Source organism: Bombina bombina, chromosome 2 (assembly GCF_027579735.1).
Source record: "Bombina bombina isolate aBomBom1 chromosome 2, aBomBom1.pri, whole genome shotgun sequence".
NCBI lineage: Eukaryota > Metazoa > Chordata > Amphibia > Anura > Bombinatoridae > Bombina > Bombina bombina.
Genome location: NC_069500.1, coordinates 948,145,711 through 948,170,498, shown reverse-complemented (window position 1 = coordinate 948,170,498; position 24,788 = coordinate 948,145,711). Strand labels below are relative to the sequence as shown.

The 24,788-nt window shown below is 35.6% G+C and overlaps 1 protein-coding gene across 2 annotated transcripts in view; it reads right to left on the bottom strand.

The window, feature by feature from the left end:
- CCSER1 (coiled-coil serine rich protein 1) overlaps nt 1–24,788 on the bottom strand; it is a 1,500,652-nt gene that overhangs the window by 47,622 nt on the left and 1,428,242 nt on the right. For both annotated transcript variants that reach the window (XM_053703431.1, XM_053703432.1), the window contains exon 9: nt 8,122–8,199. In XM_053703431.1, the coding sequence (XP_053559406.1) occupies nt 8,122–8,199 (78 nt within the window). The remainder of the gene's footprint in view (nt 1–8,121; nt 8,200–24,788) is intronic.

Below are 24,788 nucleotides of genomic sequence, written 5' to 3'. Positions count from 1 at the left end.
TATGCTCAGTAGCTGCTGATTGGTTGCTGAACATAGAGGCCTTGTGTGATTGGCTCACACATGTGCATTGCTATTTCTTCAACAAAGGATAGCTAAAGAATTGAGCAAATTAGATAATAGAAGTGGAAAGTTGTTTAAAATCACATGCCCTATCTGTATCATGAAAGTTTAATTTTGACTAGACTGCCCCTTTAAAGCTTTTCATCTGGTGGACAGCAGGAGCAATGCACTGTTAGTAATTGATGGAAGGCTTTTACCGCTTCTGACTCTTTGTAATGCAGTTGTGAGAAAAAATAGGATAGGCAGATGGGAATTATGTAGATTTTTAATTGTAAGTTAAAATGATGGGCTTTAAAGGGATATTAAACACTAAAGCCTAGATGGAGTGCAATCACTACCGCTAGAAGCTCAAATATGATCACAAGGTCACAATATTTTGAATGCTAGAACCCATATTACAAGTCACATGTGAAAAACATATTGCAAACGTTGCTTGTGTGAATTTACCGTGATTTAACACTCCCTATAATTTTAATGACAAGTCCAAAGTGGAAATTTACTCTCATTATTCTCTTGCACTTAAGTGATAATCATAATGCTGGAAATATTAACCAAAGTGAAAAACTTGGGTAAAGTAATTGTTACAACTCAGAAATCACAAAACTGGCCTTGTAGGGTTTATTTTCACAACATTTCAAGACCTTTTACAAAGTGCATTGCTTTTGTGCATAGTCAAAACACACTAATGCCATTTTTAGATGTATTGAAAGGGACAGTGCACTGTAAAATTAGTTTCCCTTAATATATTAACAATTACTTGTTATACCAGATGCAAAGTTTAAAATCTATATATAAAAAAAAAATAGAAAAACAAATGCAAATCATATTCTTTATTCAGACCATTGGGTTGTAGAGTATTGAGGAACTTAATCCACCATACTTCCTTTTGTTTTTATCTAGGCTTTTTATTTCCTCCTCTCCTAAGTTGTGGTATATGGTCAATGAACTGGAAACAAAGTTGGCTAACTAAATGTCCCGTTTGGACACAATGGGCAGATACTGGTAAAGTTATATCTCTAGATCTAAATGATGTATTATGCTCACTGAACCTGACTCTGGTGGTCCTTGTTGTCTCGCCTATGTAACAATGTCCACATGGGCAATTTAGTAAATAAATAGCATATTCTGTTTGACATGTATACAGGCCATTCATTTTTAGTTGTTTTCTCCTATCATTTCGGGCTCAATATTTACCCCTAATTATAGAATTACATGGTATGCAGTGAAGGCAGGGATAACAACCTTTTTTAGGTGTTGTCAGATAATTAACTGACTGAACTTTACTGGTGCCAATATTGACCCTCACTAAGGTATCTCTAATATTTCTTACCCTACAGTTTGATGGTCTCGGTGGCAACTGAAATGCTTTAATATCTGGATTATATTGGGACAAGATATTCCAATGTTTCCTGATAATCCTGTAGATATCTCTACTTTTATTATTATATTCTGTGGAAAAAAACAATCTATCCTTTTTTGTACTATGTACATTAGGTACCCTATGTTCTTTATGCTCAAATCCAGTGGTGTGCTGTTCAAATTACCGTAAATTCATTTGCTCGAACGTGGGGTAATTTACGCTATTCATTTTTTCTATGGGTAGTATTTAGCAGTAATGTGTGCTCATATTACAAGGTGTATTTTAAGAAAAAGAGCTAGTACACTTTAGGGCAATGCCCTACAATGCCCTACTTTTTAGAGTAGCTTTTTTTTTTATTTCTTTTGGGGGGTTGGGGGGTTAATGTTAGAAGGTGGTAGTTTTTTTTTAAGAACAAGAGCTGGTTCATTAGGCCCTTTTAAGGGCTTTTTGTAGTTAGTGTTAGAATAGTTTTTTTTTTATTTTGGGATGGGTTTTTGGTGGGGGTTTTAGAATAGGCATAACTTTTTTTGTTGTTATTTTTTGTAATGCTAGTTTTTTATTTAATTTTAGTTGTTTTTTTTTGTGATGTTAGTTTTTGTTTACTGTAATGTTAGTTTTTCTTTAGCAGTAATGGTAGAGTTTTTTTTTAAGGTAAGGATTATTTTTTTTAATTTCTCAGGTAAGTTTTTATTCTTTTATAGGTAGTTCGTTTTGTTGTAGGGTTAGTCTATTTTGGGTTAACTTAGGGGGTGTTAGAATAGGGGGTTTTAGACAATAGTGGGTTACTTTGCATTGGGGGGCTGGCAGTTTAGGGGTTAACAGTGTAGATTACTTTTGCAATGTGGGGGTCTGGTGGTTTAGTTGTTAATAGTGTAAATTACTTTGCGATGTGGAGGCTGACATTTTAGGGGTTAATAGTATGGTGGGGACTTTGCAGGTGGGCTATGTGGTGATTTAGGGGTTATTAGAGTAGGGGTCTTATGGCGATTTGGTTTAGCGAGTAAGTAGGGTGACCAATAGTGTATTCAGTAACTTGTGTGGCCTGGATCTAAGTGATATTCAGGAGTTAGTGTGGCACAAGGGAAGGTTCTTTAGCCCCAATTCAAAAAAGATCCCTGGGCTAGTGTGGTTCTATAAGAATGCTTGCCAGACCTTCTATTTCCCTGGTGGAATTATATAAAGCCACTTTTTACTCTAAATGCAGGTGTCTTTCTTTGTTAAGGGGCATGTACTGCATTTTCGTTAGGGAAGGAGATTCGGACATTACAAAAGTACACAAAAAAAATTGTAATTTTAAAATCTTACAAAACTAATAATTGAACCATTCACACAAAAATATGCAGCAACATTTGTAACATTGTTCCCCAAAAATCATATTTTATCAAAAACATAGGTACATTTCACAGAAATAAATCGTATGAACTATGCACAGTGTAAAGTGTATTGAAAGTACACTGGATGTGGCAAAAAAAGCAAGAAATGTGTACTTAAAAGTACAAATACAAAGCGTAATAGTTATTTTCATAAAATGGGCTGAATAAGGTTCTTAAGAACGCTGCTAATTAACTCGTCCGCCTGCTCTGAGGCGGTGGACAGTAATCCCCCCGATCGCATACGATCGGGTTGATTGACACCCCCTGCTAGCAGCCGATTGGCCACGAATCTGCAGGGGCCGGCATTGCATAAGCAGTTCACCAGAACTGCTTGTGCAATGATAAATGCCGACAGCGTATGCTGTCGGCATTTATCGATGTGCGGTGGACATGATCGCTACAGCGGATCATGTCCGTCTGCACTTTCATAAATCGACCCCTTTGTGTTTACTGTCCTTTAAATAACAGCAAACTTTAATATGGATTTTGAGGAATTCTCCACACTATAGAGAGTTATACACTAACTTATTTGTACACACATATGCTCTAATCTTCACAGCACTTTCTGTTCTATTTTATATTTGCTCTCCCTCCAAATTTATGCCACAAGGTGACATTCATAATTTTGACACATGCCTTTTGTAGTACAACTTCAGGAAGGATTTGTTTGTTATGGCGTTCACATGGTATTATATATCCATCATGATTTTGAACAAAACTGTCTCAGAGCACAATGACATTGGGGTAGTGATTTAAACAATGTTAGTTTTCAATTAACACAGTTACTTAAAAGAATTTTGCTGCACATCAGTTAAATACTAATTTGCAATTTCTTTCAAATTTGCAGCTTTCTCCATATATGATACATGCAGCAATAATGCCTTAATTAAAGTGTTAATCAAAGAGTTCATTATATTTGATTTTTTTTTCCAATTTGGTTTAAATTTTAATTACAGACACCCTTCAATTATGCAAACCCTTACTAACCTATTACAAGGGAATGGAGTGTAAAATAAGAAACTAAAATTAGATACTGATACAGCTTGTATATGCACATATCCATATTTCCTGCAGAAGACCTTAACCCTTTCTACCATTCTGCAGTACAGAATTTTTCATTAGACAGTTTTACACAACTAGAAGTTCAGAAGTAATGGCTAAAAGTTGAAAGTATGAACATCTTGTATTATATATAGTTTAAGTTCACCGGACTATTCAATGTTAAACTCTGGTGCTTGTAACCTTAGATTGTGTGAATTAATTTATTTGAAACCTGTCAGTAAAAAAGACATGACATTTCTGAAATGAAACTCCATCACTCCCCAATAATATAATAATGCAATATATTATTTGACTCCGAAGTTTAACGTTGGCATTTCCATGTTTTTATTTGATTGGACTTATTCCAGTCCAAGGAAGATCTGGGAGAGCCACTTTGCATGACTTTCCCTCTACAATCTATACAATATTGAAGATTATGTTAGAGTACAGATATTTTTGGACCCTGACATATTATTTTTAAAACATCTGATCCGTTACCATTAATTATATTCACTTGTATAAGTCTGACTGCTCTGATTCTTTTAAGCTTCAGTCAAGGCTGTGCTATGACTGTTCCCTGCTAAAATAAACAAAACATATGAATACCTGGACTTGCACATAGGCATCACTTCATTTGGTCCATTTTTCCAAAGATCAGTGATGCACAATCATAGGCGCAGGTTGCAGTAATCACATATTTTATGGCTTGAATGTATAGGCTGGGTGGTGAATACAATTTGTGGTGAGGGGTCTCAGGTCTCAAGGCTGGGCAGATACCTGGCCCTAAAGCAGTAGCATTTCAATATGTCTGGCTGTTCTGTGTGTACCCCCATAAAAAAAAGGGATTACAGTTTAAGGAAAGTGTAATGATTTGCCTTTACAATATGGTGGCAGGGATTCCAAGATGGCAACCACAGTGTTGCTGAAGATACAAAAAATTTGCAACCTTATTTGTACATGAAGGTCATGCAAGTGCATATCCTCTGGTGCAAACTAACCAAAATCAGTAGTTTGTCTATTCCCTAGTTGGCTGCATGCTAAGCTCTTGTTTATTGCAAATTGGCAGAAAGAGCACTGTTGAAATGAGGGCTCCTCAACAACCTTGCACTGGGGCCCAGTGTGGTCATCTAGTTTTACTTAAAACAGGGTAACGCTTGTAGTATAGTAAAAGTGTGTAGAGCCTTATAAATTCAAGTGGTCGGAAACAGTGACTTAGTCCATAAACACCTTCACCTGCTACTCAGCAAAAAACCCTCTTTGTTACCTTATAGCAACGGGATTCAGAAATGAATGTAGATCAAGTAATAGAAAGTGATGGTAATAAAATTAATTATATCAGCTTTCAGGATGTATGTGCTTGCAAAGACCTAGAACAACTATTAACTGAAGGAGAAGATCCTATAAATAATGAAAATCTAAAAGATAACCATATAGGTTTTAAATGTAAGTCCAACTTCTACCCTATACAATCTAGGGGTAAACAACTTGAACTATTCCAAAAGACAGTAGTGGAAGATCTAACAGAGCTTAATAAACAAACACCTGGTAAGATAAAAATCAATAATTTGAATAAAAAGGAAAGAGATGCCCTTAGAGCTCTAGAAAATAATGAAGATATTGTTATTAAGAGAGCCGATACGGGCAGTAGTATTGTAGTTTGTGACAAATTATGGTACATAACTGAAGCAGAGAGACAACTGGAAGATACTAATGTATATATGAAAGTTTCTTACAATCCACGTATAGACTTCCAAAGGCAACTACTTAAACTATTGAATGAGGGTAAAAGAAATGGTTTTATTGATGTACCTACATTTGATTATTTATATGTTGAATACCCTAGAACTGCTGTGTTTTATCACCTACCCAAAACACACAAAGGTTTGGTAGACATAAAAGGAAGACTGATTGTGTCAGGAAATGGTTCTCTACTTGAACACTTGTCAGAATGGGTAGATGATATCTTACAGCCTTATGTCTTCACCCTCAACAGTTATGTAAGAGATACCACCCATATAGTGAATGTATTTAAAGATCCAGAATGGAAAGAAAATTTTAGTTGGTTAACTATAGATGCCATATCTTTATATTCATCAATTCCACATACTATTTGGCCTACAAGCAATAGAACACTATTTAGATGGTGATAGTCAATTAAACACTGATTTTAAATGACACATACTCAAAATAATAGAGTTTCTTCTAGAACATAATAGTTTCACCTTTGAAAATAACCATTATGTACAAAAACAAGGAATGGCGATGGGGGCACGTTTTGCGCCCTTATACGCTAATCTAGTGATGGGATGGTTTGAAGAAACTTTTATAATGACAATAATCCATTTCAGAAATATATAATTCAATATAAAAGATATATTGATGATCTTATAATGATTTGGGAAGCGGATGAAATTAAAGCAAATGAATTTATGAATTTTCTTAATACAAATTCTATGGGGCTTAAATTTATCAAAGGATGGCATAAAGAAAAAAATAATTTCCTGGACATTACATTGACTGGGGAAAATGTAAGGGGATGTGTTAATACTAGTTTATATCGCAAAATAATTGCAGGAAATGCCCTGCTATATGCCACAAGCAGTCACCCGAAACATGTGTTTAAGGGAATTATAAAAGGCCAAATGATGCGAGTAAAAAGAAATTGCTCAAAAGATACAGATTATTACAAAGAAAGTGAGGATCTAGCCAAATGACTGATAGAGGTTATCATAAAAGTGAAATTGTTAAGATTAAAAATGAAGTTGACAAATATAAGCGAGAAAATCTATTAATAATTAGAAAGGAAAAACGATTAGACACAAGACCTATGTTCATTACTAAATATTCTAATCAATATAATGAAATCTGTAGTATTGTAAAGAAATATCTCCCTATTTTGTATGGAGATGAGACTTTGAAAGATATGATCAACAATGGATGTAAATTTGTCTATTCTAAAAATAATACTTTGACTAATATACTATCACCAAGTATGTTGAAAAGTAAAAAACAAAACACTAATGACAGTTCGTGGTTAACACATAATGGTAGCTATAGATGTGGTAGCAATCGCTGTAAAGCGTGTGAATATCATAAAGTGACTAGTACGTTCAGATCACATGTGACAGGAGAAACATTCAATATACAAGGATGTGTAAATTGTAGTTCATGCTATGTTACATACTTAGCAGAATGTAAACTTTGTAGGGGTCCATACGTGGGCCTAACTACTCGTGACGCAAAAACACATATAAGAGAGCATTTAGGAGACATCAGAAATAATGTCCCTTGATCAGAGCTAAGTATACATTTTATTTATAAACACAATCAGTCAGTGGATTCCTTTAGATGGAATATAATAGAGGCTATTAAGACCCCCATTAGAGGAGGTGACAAATCACAAATCCTAGGTAGACAGGAAGCCTATTGGATTTTCAGGTTAAAAACTCAAGTCCCTTTAGGGTACAATTCTGAATATGATCTTGTGAATTTTTGGGAATAAATATAAAAAAATGGATAACTGTTAAATAAAAATATAGATACATTGATGGAAATGCACTAATATATGAGATATATATATATACCTTGGTATTAAGTACATATATATTACAAGAGGAAAATGACTATATTGTGTATCTGTAATCATGTATGCTATTTTCTTTCATCTAATAGAATAGAATTTAATTGTTCTCATATGTTATATTGTTTGAAGCTAAAGAAAAAGTCATCAATGACACTTTAGGATCTAAATGGTTAATGAAACAGGTGCATATGATTAAATTATAATTAGAGACCTATATAATGCAGGGTAAATTGTTATTAGGTAGGGTCTATGAATATGGCAAAAGCTAGCCGAAATGCGTTAGACTAATCCTTTCACTTTTATCAAATTTGTATGCTGTTTTAAAATGGATTTCGAATAAAGTATATCTTTTATTACATACATACTTTTGGGACCATCCATTTTTTCTTTACATCTAGCTTTACCCCAGACGCATGGCCTTTCAACTTAGGCGGTCATCTTATTTAACTTATGGTGAAACTGAGTCTATAGAATATAAAATATTTTCATCTAAATAGATTTAATAAGTTTACCAATATAACAAAGGACACAAAATAATATTCAGTTGTAAACAAAACTTCCACATTTTGATTAGGATGATATATATATATAGAAAAGATCAATCCGTTTCTTGTTTTGACCACTGTGAATTGCCAAGATAATCACACATGTTGAAATAAATATACAAATAATTAAAAAAAAAGACAGATAAAAGAATTACTTACATCATGGCTTGCAAATTCAGTCTGGGTGCCTTTATCTTGTGTAGAGATATTTGGTAACTGTAAACTTTGAGCTTTTTTCTGCAAGAAAAATGAATATATGGTTACAACATTACATCAGATAAAATATATTCAGCTGTTGCTATTTTATTCCTAATGTACATGCTGGGAAGTTCTATCACCTTTTGTTTTAACATTATCAACAACACAAAAGGGATGGATACATCTTTTGGCACCACACGTCTATTCACAAATGATTATTCATTGGCAGCTGTTAATCTTTACAGCGCTTGTGAGGAAATTATAAAAACTGAAGGTGAAACATTGAATGGCAAAGCTCTACGCCGAGCATTTAATACACCTGTGTCAATTCGCAATCAGTAACAGTCAGTGGTCCCGAACAAGGAGAATGTGTCAAAACTGCTATGTTTGTTTATGCAACAACTTATCTTTGAAATGCATTTGACAATAGAAAAACAGAGTGAACAAATGTTGCAAACAGCATGGTCTATCACCTAACGCCTCAGTTTATTTGAGAGAATATTATTATTTATTTATACTGTATTTGTTACTGACATTTCTTTGGAAAGGTCTCTCATATTCAGTAGTGCTAGGTAAGTTGATACAATTATAAATAAGACAATACATATCAGAGCTAGACCATTCAACCCCTATATTAAAAGGATAGTGAACACCTCATAATTACAAGACATTTATGTTGTTTTGCTACATAATAATGTTTCAGCCAAGTTTAAACATCTTAAAACAAATATCATGTTTGCTGCAATCGTTTTTCAATAGCCAAACTCCACTCACCATATGCCTCATTTAGGGAAGCCAATCTACACTTAAAGGAGCAATATACAACAATCTTCATTTAACTGTATGTAATCAACACTACTATAAAAAAAATAATATGCACAGATACTGATATAAAAATCCAGTATTAAACCTTATAAAAAAGTACTTAGAAGCTCCCAATTTAACACTGTTAATGAGATAAGCCTGGGACACCCATTGAAAGGGGTTGATAGCAGAACCTCCCACTCCCCTGCATATAAAAAGACCCATTATACAAATAGAAGCAGTCTGAAGTCTGTATACAATGTTATTTAAAAATAAGCAAAACTATAAATTTTTACAAAAACACACCCAGATGGACTATATAAATAGATTGTCTACAAAATATTTATGCAAAGAAAAATCTAGTGTATAAAGTCCCTTTAAGTCTGCAGACAACAAGAGTGGCCATGGTAATAACGCTAGTATAAAGTGCATTGTTTTGCAATATTTAGCTGTTAAAGTCAATTAGGGAAAGTTATATAGAAGGGTTAGTCTTAAGGAGTCTGCCGTGTGTGCTGTTTCAGTTCTGAGAATTAGAAATGCCACACTTTTAGGAGCTCTACTGTAATTCAATATGCTGTTTACTGTCCCTTTTTTGGTGTAGTCTGATATTTGTGTCTGTATTTTTTTTTTTTTACCATAAATCAGTGTAAATTTCCTATTTCATTTTAAATTAAAGGGACACTGAACCCAAATGTTTTCTTTCGTGATTCAGATAGAGCATGTAATTTTAAGCAACTTTCTATTTACTCCTGATATCATTTTTTTGTTGTTGTTCTCTTGCTATCTTTATTTGAAAAAGAAGGAATCTAAGCTGGACAGCACTTTTTTATTGGTGGATGAATTTATCCACCAATCAGCAAGAACGACCCAGGTTGTTCACCAAAAATGGGCCGGCATCTAAACTTACATTCTTGCATTTCAAATAAAGATACCAAGAGAATGAAGAAAATTGGATAATAGGAGTAAATTAGAAAGTTGCTTAAAATGTCATGCTCTATCTGAATCATAAAGAACAAATGTGGGTTCAGTGTCCCTTTAAGTGCTGTGATAAATGTTTTTAAACATTTAGAATAATTAATATTGTTTTACTTTTTGACGGTTTGTGTTTGGCTCAGGTAGCTAGCGTCCCAAGTACTTATGTGATTTATGTGACTAAACAAATCCATTCTACTTTATTCATAAATAAGAAAATGTGGGATTCAGGTATAAGCTTTTAACACACAGTATTTAATAACTTGCTTTCTAATCTTTCTTTTACCTAGTAATTAAAGCACAAGAGCAATTACACTAATTAAGCTCTAGATTAACTGCTGTTGCCCAGTTATTCCTCACAATGGTGTACATCAACAGTAGATTTAACATGAAATACATAAACATGTTATACGTGTTCCACTTTTTTCTATGTGCTAATGTATAGATAGCATAGTATATTGTTTAAATTAAAGCAGATATTTCATATATGACATTATTTAAACAAGTTAAACCCAAAGTAAGAGCCACAGGTCACATCCAGCACCAGTGAGCAGAAAACAGTTGCATGCAAATAACTTGTATATATGGGAATATTGTTTTGTGATTGTGATCCTAATTCAAACTGAATTCAGCTGCTAATAAGTTTTCATTCAAAAAAATCCTGAAAATGTGTTTTTGGTTGTTATAAGGACAGTCTAGTCAAAATTAAACTTTCATAACTCAGAGAGAGCATGTCATTTTAAACAACTTTCCAATTTACTTTCATCTTAAAATGTATTTTATTCTTTTTGTATTCTTAGTTGAAAGCTAAACCTAGGTAGGCTCATATGCTAATTTCTAAGCCCTTGAAGATTGCCTCCTTTCTGAATGCATTTGATAGCTTTTCACAGCTAGAGGGTGTTAGTCCATGTGTGCCATACAGATAACATTGTGCTCACGCCTGGGGAGTTACTTATGAGAGGGCACTGATTGGCTAAAATGCAAGTCTGTCAAAAGAACTGAAATAAGGGAGCAGTCTGCAGAGGCTTAGATACAAGGTAATCACAGAGGTAAAAAGTATATAAATATAACCGTGTTGGTAATGCAAAACTGGGGAATGGGTAATAAAAGGATTATCTATCTTTTGAAAATTCTGGAGAAGACTGTCCCTTTAAGTACAAGTTACCAGGATCAAAACTGGGAATACAAACAAAACTGGGATATACAATGTCCCTTTCACACCACTTAAGGTTATATTACAGCTGTTTTGTATTAACCCTCTTGTACAGTGTGTAAGGAAAAACATAATTTATGTAAGAACTTACCTGATAAATTCATTTCTTTCATATTAGCAAGAGTCCATGAGCTAGTGACGTATGGGATATACATTCCTACCAGGAGGGGCAAAGTTTCCCAAACCTTAAAATGCCTATAAATACACCCCTCACCACACCCACAATTCAGTTTAACGAATAGCCAAGAAGTGGGGTGATAAGAAAAAAGTGCGAAAGCATATAAAATAAGGAATTGGAAAAATTGTGCTTTATACAAAAAAATCATAACCACCACAAAAAAGGGGCGGGCCTCATGGACTCTTGCTAATATGAAAGAAATGAATTTATCAGGTAAGTTCTTACATAAATTATGTTTTCTTTCATGTAATTAGCAAGAGTCCATGAGCTAGTGACGTATGGGATAATGACTACCCAAGATGTGGATCTTTCCACGCAAGAGTCACTAGAGAGGGAGGGATAAAATAAAGACAGCCAATTCCTGCTGAAAATAATCCACACCCAAAATAAAGTTTAATGAAAAACATAAACAGAAGATTCAAACTGAAACCGCTGCCTGAAGTACTTTTCTACCAAAAACTGCTTCAGAAGAAGAAAATACATCAAAATGGTAGAATTTAGTAAAAGTATGCAAAGAGGACCAAGTTGCTGCTTTGCAAATCTGATCAACCGAAGCTTCATTCCTAAACGCCCAGGAAGTAGAAACTGACCTAGTAGAATGAGCTGTAATCCTTTGAGGCGGAGTTTTACCCGACTCGACATAGGCATGATGAATTAAAGATTTCAACCAAGATGCCAAAGAAATGGCAGAAGCTTTCTGGCCTTTTCTAGAACCGGAAAAGATAACAAATAGACTAGAAGTCTTTCGGAAAGACTTAGTAGCTTCAACATAATATTTCAAAGCTCTAACAACATCCAAAGAATGCAACGATTTCTCCTTAGAATTCTTAGGATTAGGACATAATGAAGGAACCACAATTTCTCTACTAATGTTGTTGGAATTCACAACTTTAGGTAAAAATTCAAAAGAAGTTCGCAACACCGCCTTATCCTGATGAAAAATCAGAAAAGGAGACTCACAAGAAAGAGCAGATAATTCAGAGACTCTTCTGGCAGAAGAGATGGCCAAAAGGAACAAAACTTTCCAAGAAAGTAATTTAATGTCCAATGAATGCATAGGTTCAAACGGAGGAGCTTGAAGAGCCCCCAGAACCAAATTCAAACTCCAAGGAGGAGAAATTGACTGAATGACAGGTTTTATACGAACCAAAGCTTGTACAAAACAATGAATATCAGGAAGATTAGCAATCTTTCTGTGAAAAAGAACAGAAAGAGCAGAGATTTGTCCTTTCAAAGAACTTGCGGATAAACCTTTATCTAAACCATCCTGAAGAAACTGTAAAATTCTCGGAATTCTAAAAGAATGCCAAGAAAAATGATGAGAAAGACACCAAGAAATATAAGTCTTCCAGACTCTATAATATATCTCTCTGGATACAGATTTACGAGCCTGTAACATAGTATTAATCACAGAGTCAGAGAAACCTCTTTGACCAAGAATCAAGCGTTCAATCTCCATACCTTTAAATTTAAGGATTTGAGATCCTGATGGAAAAAAGGACCTTGCAACAGAAGGTCTGGTCTTAGCGGAAGAGTCCACGGATGGCAAGAGGCCATCCGGACAAGATCCGCATACCAAAACCTGTGAGGCCATGCCGGAGCTATCAGCAGAACAAACGAGCATTCCTTCAGAATCTTGGAGATTACTCTTGGAAGAAGAACTAGAGGTGGAAAGATGTAGGCAGGATGATACTTCCAAGGAAGTGATAATGCATCCACTGCTTCCGCCTGAGGATCCCGGGATCTGGACAGATACCTGGGAAGTTTCTTGTTTAGATGAGACGCCATCAGATCTATTTCTGGAAGCTCCCACATTTGAACAATCTGAAGAAATACCTCTGGGTGAAGAGACCATTCGCCCGGATGCAACGTTTGGCGACTGAGATAATCCACTTCCCAATTGTCTATACCTGGGATATGAACCGCAGAGATTATACAGGAGCTGGATTCCGCCCAAACCAGAATTCGAGATACTTCTTTCATAGCCAGAGGACTGTGAGTCCCTCCTTGATGATTGATGTATGCCACAGTTGTGACATTGTCTGTCTGAAAACAAATGAACGATTCTCTCTTCAGAAGAGGCCAAGACTGAAGAGCTCTGAAAATTGCACGGAGTTCCAAAATATTGATCGGTAATCTCACCTCCTGAGATTCCCAAACTCCTTGTGCCATCAGAGATCCCCACACAGCTCCCCAACCTGTGAGACTTGCATCTGTTGAAATTACAGTCCAGGTCGGAAGCACAAAAGAAGCCCCCTGAATTAAACGATGGTGATCTGTCCACCACGTTAGAGAGTGTCGTACAATCGGTTTTAAAGATATTAATTGAGATATCTTTGTGTAATCCCTGCACCATTGATTCAGCATACAGAGCTGAAGAGGTCGCATGTGAAAACGAGCAAAGGGGATCGCGTCCGATGCAGCAGTCATAAGACCTAGAATTTCCATGCATAAGGCTACCGAAGGGAATGATTGTGACTGAAGGTTTCGACAAGCTGAAATCAATTTTAGACGTCTCTTGTCTGTCAAAGACAGAGTCATGGACACTGAATCTATTTGGAAACCCAGAAAGGTTACCCTTGTCTGAGGAATCAATGAACTTTTTAGTGAATTGATCCTCCAACCATGATCTTGAAGAAACAACACAAGTCGATTCGTATGAGATTCTGCTAAATGTAAAGACTGAGCAAGTACCAAGATATCGTCCAAATAAGGAAATACCACAATACCCTGTTCTCTGATTACAGACAGAAGGGCACCGAGAACCTTTGAAAAAATTCTTGGAGCTGTAGCTAGGCCAAACGGCAGAGCCACAAACTGGTAATGCTTGTCCAGAAAAGAGCATCTCAGGAACTGATAATGATCTGGATGAATCGGAATATGCAGATATTCATCCTGTAAATCTATTGTGGACATATAATGCCCTTGCTGAACAAAAGGCAAGATAGTCCTTACAGTTACCATTTTGAACGTTGGTATCCATACATAACGATTCAATATTTTTAGATCCAGAACTGGTCTGAAGGAATTCTCCTTCTTTGGTACAATGAAGAGATTTGAATAAAACCCCATCCCCTGTTCCAGAACTGGAACTGGCATAATTACTCCAGCCAACTCTAGATCTGAAACACAATTCAGAAATGCTTGAGCTTTCACTGGATTTACTGGGACACGGGAAAGAAAAAATCTCTTTGCAGGAGGTCTCATCTTGAAACCAATTCTGTACCCTTCTGAAACAATGTTCTGAATCCAAAGATTGTGAACAGAATTGATCCAAATTTCTTTGAAAAAACGTAACCTGCCCCCTACCAGCTGAGCTGGAATGAGGGCCACACCTTCATGTGGACTTAGAAGCTGGCTTTGCTTTTCTAGAAGGCTTGGATTTATTCCAGACTGGAGATGGTTTCCAAACTGAAACTGCTCCTGAGGATGAAGGATCAGGCTTTTGTTCTTTGTTGAAACGAAAGGAACGAAAACGATTATTAGCCCTGTTTTTACCCTTAGATTTTTTATCCTGTGGTAAAAAAGTTCCTTTCCCACCAGTAACAGTTGAGATAATAGAATCCAACTGAGAACCAAATAATTTGTTACCCTGGAAAGAAATGGAAAGTAGAGTTGATTTAGAAGCCATATCAGCATTCCAAGTTTTAAGCCAAAAAGCTCTTCTAGCTAAAATAGCTAGAGACATAAACCTGACATCAACTCTGATAATATCAAAAATGGCATCACAGATAAAATTATTAGCATGTTGAAGAAGAATAATAATATTATGAGAATCATGATCTGTTACTTGTTGCGCTAAAGTTTCCAACCAAAAAGTTGAAGCTGCAGCAACATCAGCCAATGATATAGCAGGTCTAAGAAGATTACCTGAACACAGATAAGCTTTTCTTAGAAAGGATTCAATTTTCCTATCTAAAGGATCCTTAAACGAAGTACCATCTGACGTAGGAATAGTACGTTTAGCAAGGGTAGAAATAGCCCCATCAACTCTAGGGATTTTGTCCCAAAATTCTAATCTGTCAGACGGCACAGGATATAATTGCTTAAAACGTTTAGAAGGAGTAAATGAATTACCCAATTTATCCCATTCTCTGGAAATTACTTCAGAAATAGCACTAGGAACAGGAAAAACTTCTGGAATAACCACAGGAGATTTAAAGACCTTATCTAAATGTTTAGAATTAGTATCAAGAGGACCAGAATCCTCAATTTCTAAAGCAATTAGTACTTCTTTAAGTAAAGAACGAATAAATTCCATTTTAAATAAATATGAAGATTTATCAGCATCAATCTCTGAGACAGAATCCTCTGAACCAGAAGAGTCATCAGAATCAGAATGATGATGTTCATTTAAAAATTCATCTGTATAAAGAGAAGTTTTAAAAGATTTTTTATGTTTACTAGAAGGAGGAATAACAGACATAGCCTTCTTGATGGATTCAGAAACAACATCTCTTATGTTATCAGGAACATTCTGAACATTAGATGTTGATGGAACTGCAACAGGTAATGGTACATTACTAAAGGAAATATTATCTGCATTAACAAGTTTGTCATGACAATTAATACAAACAACAGCTGGAGGAATAGCTACCAAAAGTTTACAGCAGATACACTTAGCTTTGGTAGTTCCAGCACCAGACAGCGATTTTCCTGAAGTATCTTCTGACTCAGATGCAACGTGAGACATCTTGCAATATGTAAGAGAAAAAAACAACATATAAAGCAAAATTGATCAAATTCCTTAAATGACAGTTTCAGGAATGGGAAAAAATGCCAATGAACAAGCTTCTAGCAACCAGAAGCAAAGAAAAAATGAGACTTAAATAATGTGGAGACAAAAGCGACGCCCATATTTTTTAGCGCCACATAAGACGCCCACATTATTTGGCGCCTAAATGCTTTGTGGCGCCAAAAATGACGTCACATCCGGAACGCCGACATCTTTGGCACAAAAGAACGTCAAAATATGACGCAACTTCCGGCGACACGTATGACGTCGGAAACAGAAAAGATTTTTTGCGCCAAGAATGACGCAATAAAATGAAGCATTTTCAGCCCCCGCGAGCCTAACAGCCCACAGGGAAAAAAAGTCAAATTTTTAAGGTAAGAAAAATAATTGATTCAAGTGCATTATCCCAAATATGAAACTGACTGTCTGAAAATAAGGAATGTTGAACATCCTGAGTCAAGGCAAATAAATGTTTGAATACATATATTTAGAACTTTATAAAAAAGTGCCCAACCATAGCTTAGAGTGTCACAGAAAATAAGATTTACTTACCCCAGGACACTCATCTACATGTTGTAGCCAAACCAGTACTGAAACGAAAATCAGCAGAGGTAATGGTATATAAATAAGAGTATATCGTCGATCTGAAAAGGGAGGTAAGAGATGAATCTCTACGACCGATAACAGAGAACCTATGAAATAGACCCCGTAGAAGGAGATCACTGCATTCAAATAGGCAATACTCTCCTCACATCCCTCTGACATTCACTGCACGCTGAGAGGAAAACCGGGCTCCAACCTGCTGCGGAGCGCATATCAACGTAGAATCTAGCACAAACTTACTTCACCACCTCCATAGGAGGCAAAGTTTGTAAAACTGAATTGTGGGTGTGGTGAGGGGTGTATTTATAGGCATTTTAAGGTTTGGGAAACTTTGCCCCTCCTGGTAGGAATGTATATCCCATACGTCACTAGCTCATGGACTCTTGTTAATTACATGAAAGAAATAACATTTACTTGTGTGAGATTAACCTATTGTAATCCAAATTCATGCTGGCAACTTGATGCCATTTGTATTTGAGGATTTTGGGTATGCTGAGCCTCTTTGCTCAATAATATTATTGTCACTTTTAATATTTTAAAAATACTTTTTTCATTATTTGTAATCATTGATTTAAAAAAGCAAAGTTTTCCTTTTTGGAGAGATTTGTATCAGAAATCAAGAAGAACACTGCAGCAAATTAGTTTCTATTAGGAGAAAGTGGCCGCAACATATCTTCTAGATCTAGAACATGATTTTAACAGTTCTCATAGTATAAGTTGAGAAATTGCTAAGTGACAAGGTTTCCCTATTGCAATAATGTAGCCACACAAAGAACATAGTTAGTTTGGGGAAGTTCTATTATTTTAAGAAGATGGCAAAACAAGGCACTGGGTATTGTAAATCACAATTTTTAACAACATTATTGTTGAACTTTCTAATTACAAAAAAAACAAAAACAGAATTTCGGTCGGCAGCAAACAAGACCAATCATGCCGCCCAACATCGCTAAATGCAGACAACATACGCTATTGGCATTTAATGTTGCATAAGCAGTTCTTGTGAACTGCTTGTGCAATGCTGCCCCCTGCAGATTCACGGCCAATCGGCCGCTAGCAGGGGGTGTCAATCAATCCAATCGTATTCGATTGGGCTGATTGCTGTCCGCCACTCAGAGGTAATGGACGAGTTAAGGAGCAGTGGTATTAAGACCGCTGCTTCTTAACTCCTGTTTCCAGCGAGCCTGAAGGCTCGTGCGGAAAGAGGGGGATCAGGGGCCATTCGGTCCCTATATGGCTAACAGTGTAATCCCAGTCACAATTCTAATTTAAATCCAATTTATAAAGAACATGTACTAAGCAGCATAAGATGCTTTAGAGCCCTTGTGTCGCAGGTGAGCACATGAAAGTCTGCTTATCGCAATGTAAGTTGCAGCGGTAATCAGAGTGCTGCTTGGTGGAGAGAAATCACCACAAACACACTTGCTCGGGGTGATTGACAGGCCCTCCTCCCGTGCAATTTGTTGTGTGAGGGATGGGGAGGTATTCAGGCTGTGACACACTGCAAGCGATGCAGCGCGAGGCGAAGCAGCTACTTCGCACCGTGTCGCATCGATTCTGAAGATCAAATATTTAATCTCTGAGACCTAATGCAGCAGAGTGTTCAGAGATGAAAGGCAGGACACACTGAGCGCGCACAGCCACATCTACACGCGCGCCAAGGGGCGGAACTACCGGTGACTCACACCCAGATTATTAACACTTCACTTACTACATATGACCATTCAACTTATTCAAGGTATATCTTGCCCTAAATCACAGCCCACTCACCAGGTCTTCCCCCACAAACAATTTAGTCACCCTTTAAGCCCCCCATCTACCTATTAACCCCATATAAACCTTGCCAAGCAGGCCACTTCACATTAAATTACACTGTGAGTATACATACTGTGCAAGGTAAGTGACCTTGGTATGGTGCAATGATTATGTGAAATTCTGGCTACCTGTGTATGTAATGCAAGTGATTGACCTGGGTATGTTTAGGTACTGTACAGTGTCTAAACTAGGTGTGGGGGCATATAATGTAAGGTGAAGTGGCCTGCTTGGCATGGGTTATATGGGGTTAATATGTAGGCGGGGGGCTTATAGTGTGACTAAATTGCTTGTGAGGGTAGACCTGGCAAGTGGGCTGTAATTTAAGGCAATATATACCTTGAATGGTTATATGTAGTAAGTGAAGTGTTAATAATCTGGGTGTCAGTATACTTCTATACTTTTCCTTCTGAGTTCATCATGAAGAGCCAATAAGAGGTAAATTGAAAATGGCCATTCCTTGTGACAAATCTAAGGAAACACTAATAAGCTGCAGTAGATGAAATATTCCGATATGCATATCTGAGATCTATTATACCCATAAATGCTTTTGGAGGGAAAACATGCCAGACTGATCACACTGAATCATTTTTAATTTCCATACGTTCACATGGTTTAATACTCTAGAATTCCCTTTCAGGAAACCTTAAAAAGACAGGAATAAAACCCTCTTTTGCTAAGCTGAGATTCTGAAGAGGATTTGGCTGTAATAATTATTAACACAAAATTGTAAAATATAGTTTTCTCAAATGGAAAAGAGAGTGATATCATTGTGACAGTATTTAACCCCTTAAGGACCAGCGACGTACCCTGTATGTCACTGGCCTTTTTTTGGGACTTGATTGTTTTATAGCACGGTCTTGCCACCAGCGTTGAGACTGCTCTATTCCACAAAGCCTGCTGGAGGGAGGGCATTGATAGCGTGTTCTTGCTAGACTTGTGCTATTATGTCCTGAAAAAACACTTAACGACCAGTGACATACAGGGTACATTGTGGTCATTAAGGGGTTAATGTGATATCACAGCATTTGTTATCATATCCCTGATTGATATCATGAAACATTGACAGACAAGCTCCTTAGCTCCTACTGGAAAGGTCTTGGCCAACCTGAGAGAAGCCTAGAGACTTATGTCTCTTGGCTACAAAATTAGGGCAGTTCCATTTTTTATTTATATCATGGTGGACGGACTCTTGTGCTGTTTTCTAGTATGGCTTTTGCAATGGATTTAAAGATTTTAAAAAACAAAAAAAGGAAAATATACATTAAAATAAAAAAATAGAGAAAAAAATGTTCTTTTTTGTTCTATTATGATTATTTTTTTAAAGAGGAGGGATAAATAATATAATATATAAAATATATAATTTTTTTAATGTATAATATAGCATATATATATATATATATATGTGTGTATGTATTGCAAGTTGGGGGGTCCCTTCATGAATTATTGCACCGGGGCCCTGAGGCTTCTAGTTACGCCTCTGCGCGTGCCGCTCTGCTTGCAGTGTGTCACAGCCTTTACACATTCACTTGTGTGTGCAATGGTAAATAAGGGCAGCGGACATACAGGGACCACTGCCCGCATGCCACAAAGCTATGTGGACAGGTTCTCAAAGTGAGAACCTTGTCCGCACAGCATTTAGTTTATGGGGTGTGATTTAGAAACAAACATATGTAAAAAATACATATACATATGTAAATTTGTGTCCTGCCCACTGCAGACAGACTTTACAATAGGGATGTATAGAGCTTTAATGAATCTAGACTTTGGGGCCGATTTATCAATGTCTGTCCAACATGATACGTTGTAGCGTATCATGTCCAACAGACATCACTGAATGCTGACAGCATACGACAGCATACGCTGTCAGCATTTAACATTGCACAAGCAGTTCTGGTGAACTGCTTGTGCAATGCTGCCCCTCGATCGTATAGGATCCGGTGGATTGATGTCCGCAGCCTCAGAGGTAGTGGACCAGTTAAAGAGCAGCGGTCTTAAAAGAACATTAAACCCAACTTTTTTCTTTCATTATTCAGATAGAAAATTTTAAACAACATTCCAATTTACTTCTATTATCTAATTTGCTTCATTCTTTAGACATCCTTTGTTTAAGAAATAGCAATGCACATGGGTGAGTCAATCACACAAGGCATCTATGTGCAGCCACCAATAAGCAGCTTCTGAGCCTATCTAGATATGCTTTGCAGCAAAGGATATCAAAACAATAAAGCAAATTAGATAAAATAAGTAAATTAGATAGTTGTTTAAAATTGCACGCTCTTTCTAAATCATGAAAGAAAAAAATTAAGATTAATGTCCCTTTAAGACCATTGCATCATAACTGCTGTTTCCGAAGAGCCTATGTATACAAATACACCTCTAAAATGTCAGCTGTGGCCATATCAGAGTGTCTTGCATATGTGCAACATAATCGAATTATTCATTTTGGAGTACATGCAAATATGTCAAAAAGGTTATTTTATGACATTATTAAGTGTCTTTAGGTGTTGAATTCAATAAGTATGAAATGGCCTTGAAATTTTTTTGAAAAGTATCAAGAAAATAGATTGTGATCACCAAGAAAATTTTGGGTCCATGCCAAAAAATAGGCCTTTCTCTGGCGAGTGGAAAACATGTTTTTCAGTACAGAGAAACTGCCAAATTTAGAAGCTTATTGGAAAGTTTCTTAAAAATACATATTTCTTTCATCTTTCTCTAAACAATATAAAAAAATATCACTACAATCTAATTTTATTTTCAGACGATCTTTAGCATAAGTGTAAATATAATGTAATTCGTACCATCCCACTGCAGAATTTTTTTTAGTGATTTATATTGTAAAAGGCTACTGTGTTCCTTTGGTTATGAATTGTAAGGATATCAAAACATCTTATATTATTTATTAAAGCGTATTTTGTAACTATACTTAAATTGAAAATTGGTGATCTAAAGTCTGAACTTTTGTTTTGAGCCAATAAGAGAGCAGTGATTAAACCCCTTCATGCCAGACAAAAGTAGAACATTGATTAACCCCATCTTGACAAACAAAAAAAACAAAACACAAAATACACAAACAGCACCAATAACCACTGAGCTTGCCAAACACCTGAGTGATATTAACCCCATACTTGCCAAAGACATTAATCAGACTCCTGTATCTGGCCTATTGTCTGCACTGCAAGACAGTCTGAAAATTATAATTTCTATATTTTTTAATGAAAAAACCTCAGCATTTTTTGATGCTATAACTGGGTAAAATAATGAAGGATGCACTTAAGTAAATGCTACCATATCCATTGACCTAGTCATTCCTGGCAAAAATACAGCCCTGATGCATTATTTGTACCACAATCGGTTGTTTTAAATGACACCGCAGGGCACAAAAAAGATTGTTCATCAAGTTGCTTGGTAGGAGTGAACTTTAGTTTATAGGAAAAAAATAAAGATGCAAGCACTATTAATAAGGCAATCTCAGAACAAACCTGACAAAAATCTAATGTTTCATAAAGGCTATTTATTAACCAGTGGGTTTCTCTTTAAAGCAAGTTTGTTTTTAATGCACCCTAGGTCAGGACTAACTGATTAGATTGTATAATCAAAATTAAACTTACATGATTCAGATAGAGCATGCAATTTAAATAATAAAAAAAAAAACCTTTTCATTTACTTTTATTGAATTTGCTTTGTTCCCGTGTTATATTTTGCTAAAGAGCAGGCTCAGCTTGATGAACTCATCTGAAGAGCCAACAGCAAGAGGCGGATATGTACAACCCCCAATTACTTTAAATTTACTCTGTTATTCGTGTTTTTCAGCAAACTAAATATAATTAATACCAATTCTGAGCTGTGATTGAAGGTTATGCATAAATGCTGCCCCTTTTTGGCTCACTGGCCATCTTACAAAGCCTATAGTCACACACAAGTGCCATTATAATCAATGACCAGTAACTGGCCAGTATGCAATTATCGAATGCCAAAGATGGAAGTCGCATTTAGCAATTTTGAGAGCGTAAATCTTCTTGTAAAAGTGCAACACACTAAGATCTTAGTGTGTTGCACTTTCAAACATAGAAACCCAGCTCAAAAAATTGCAAAATGCGGCTTGCAGCCACCATCTTTGGCATTTAGATCAGTACATCCCTACTGGCCAGTATCTGGAAATAAAATAGTACCTCGACTGGCATAATGTGTCTATCAGTATTACCCTAATAGCTTACAGAGGTCAGATTTGTAGCCCCTAGTAGCCTCTTTAAGAAACATATATGATGACCGTGATCACTTGTCTCTATACAGAAGACAGGGAAAGCTTGTCTCTACACAGAAGGCTGATACAAATGTATTATCCTAACTCTATATGTTCTTACATCTACTCTATATTTTGCATACAAATTAAAAATGGAGATATTCCTGAAACCAATATTTAAGTTTCAAATTACCTTATTCTGAAAAAAGTACTATGTTTTATTGTGTTCTATTACTTCACAGCAAGAAACATTATATTTTGCACATTGACACAAAAGATAAATTTAGTGTAACAGCTTGCTGATGAGGGAACCAGGGATTCATTGCAAAACTTCCCGTCAGACAAGTGAAACTTTCCAGTACTAATAAACAGTATTTTATGTTGATCTATAAAAGATAAGAGATGTGAAGACATGCTTACATTTCCAATTATTTAGCTTCCCTTTGGACTCCATTAATGGCCACAAATTCATTGGTATGGTAAATATTTTCGTCTGAGCACTTAATAAACATTAATAAAGAAACAACCAACAACAACAAAAATATCTGCAAGAGATTTTAGTGGCTATTACTACATAAAGGAGTTAGTAATTTTGGACAAATTTATAGAACACATTTATTTGAATTATTAAGCTATGTAAAATGTAAAAATGTCAGAATACAATTCTAAAATGTTTTTGATACATTTCATATCTTCTTTATGTACAATATATTGGCATAGTAAACATTCTAAATAAACATTCTAAACCTGTATTTAGCTTCTAGATATTCGGGAAGACTGATCAAAAATTGTAGAATAACGACTATCTTTCAATATGTAGCAAATATTGTTCCACAGAATAAAATAAACAGTAGTTATTTGACTGAGATTTGTATTCTATGTTATATTGATGTTCTATAAATGTACACAAGATTAATCCCAAAATTAGAACAAAAATTACACTTAAAGTTGACAAAAAAATATATGTAAAAAACGTTTCACATAGTTGTTTTCTCATTTATTAAAGGGACATAAACCCCAATTCTTTCCTTTAATTATTCAGATAGAGAATAAACAGTTTAAAAAATTTCCAGTTTTCTTCTATTATCAAATTTGCTTCATTCTCATGTTTACCATTGTTGAAAAGATACATAGGTAGGTAGCTTTCACATGTCTGCAGCACTACATGACAGGACATAGTGCTGCCATCTAACATTGTCGCAAAACTGCTACCATATAGTGCTGCAGACACGTGCGCACTCCTGAGCTTACACATGCACACTCTTGAGCTTAACAAGAAAACAAAGGAAATTTGAAGTAAATGGAAAGTTGTTTAAATTGTATGCTCTATCTGAATCATGCAAAACAAATTTAAGTTTTACGTCCCTTTAAATTTACTCTCAATACTATGAATAATAAAAAAAAAATTAAAGGGATAGTAAAGTCCAAATTAAACTTTCAGATAGGGCATGTCATTTTAAACAACTTTCTAATTTACTTTTATTATCAAATTTGCTTTGTTCTCTTGTTGAAAGCTAAATCTAGGTAGGCTCATAAGCTAATTTCTAAGCCCTTGAAGGCTCCCTCTTAAATGAATTCATTTGACAGGTTCACACAGCTAGAGGGCGTTAGGTCATGTGTTTCATATAGATAACATTGTGCTCATGCACAAGAAGTTATTTAAGAGTCAGAACTAATTGCCTGTAATGCAAGTCTGTCAAAAGATCTGAGATATGGAGGCAGTCAGCAGAAGCTTAGATGCAAGGTAATTACAGAGGTAAAAAGTATATTTCTATAACAGTGTTGGTTGTGCAAAACTGGGGATTGGAAAATAAAGGGATTATCTATCTTTTTAAACAATAACAATTTTGGTGTTTATCCCTTTTAAATAAATCTTTACTGATGCAATAAAAAGAATATCAAGCATAGGTTATGAAGTAACAAAAGACTAATAACATGGACCAAATGAAGGTGTTATTTGACTAGATATCTGTCCTATTATTGAGTAGATACACATGATACATTTAGTTTTTATAAAACATCAAGGTCTCAACTTCCATACTGTCATAACAAGACCCTCTAGATTTCTTGT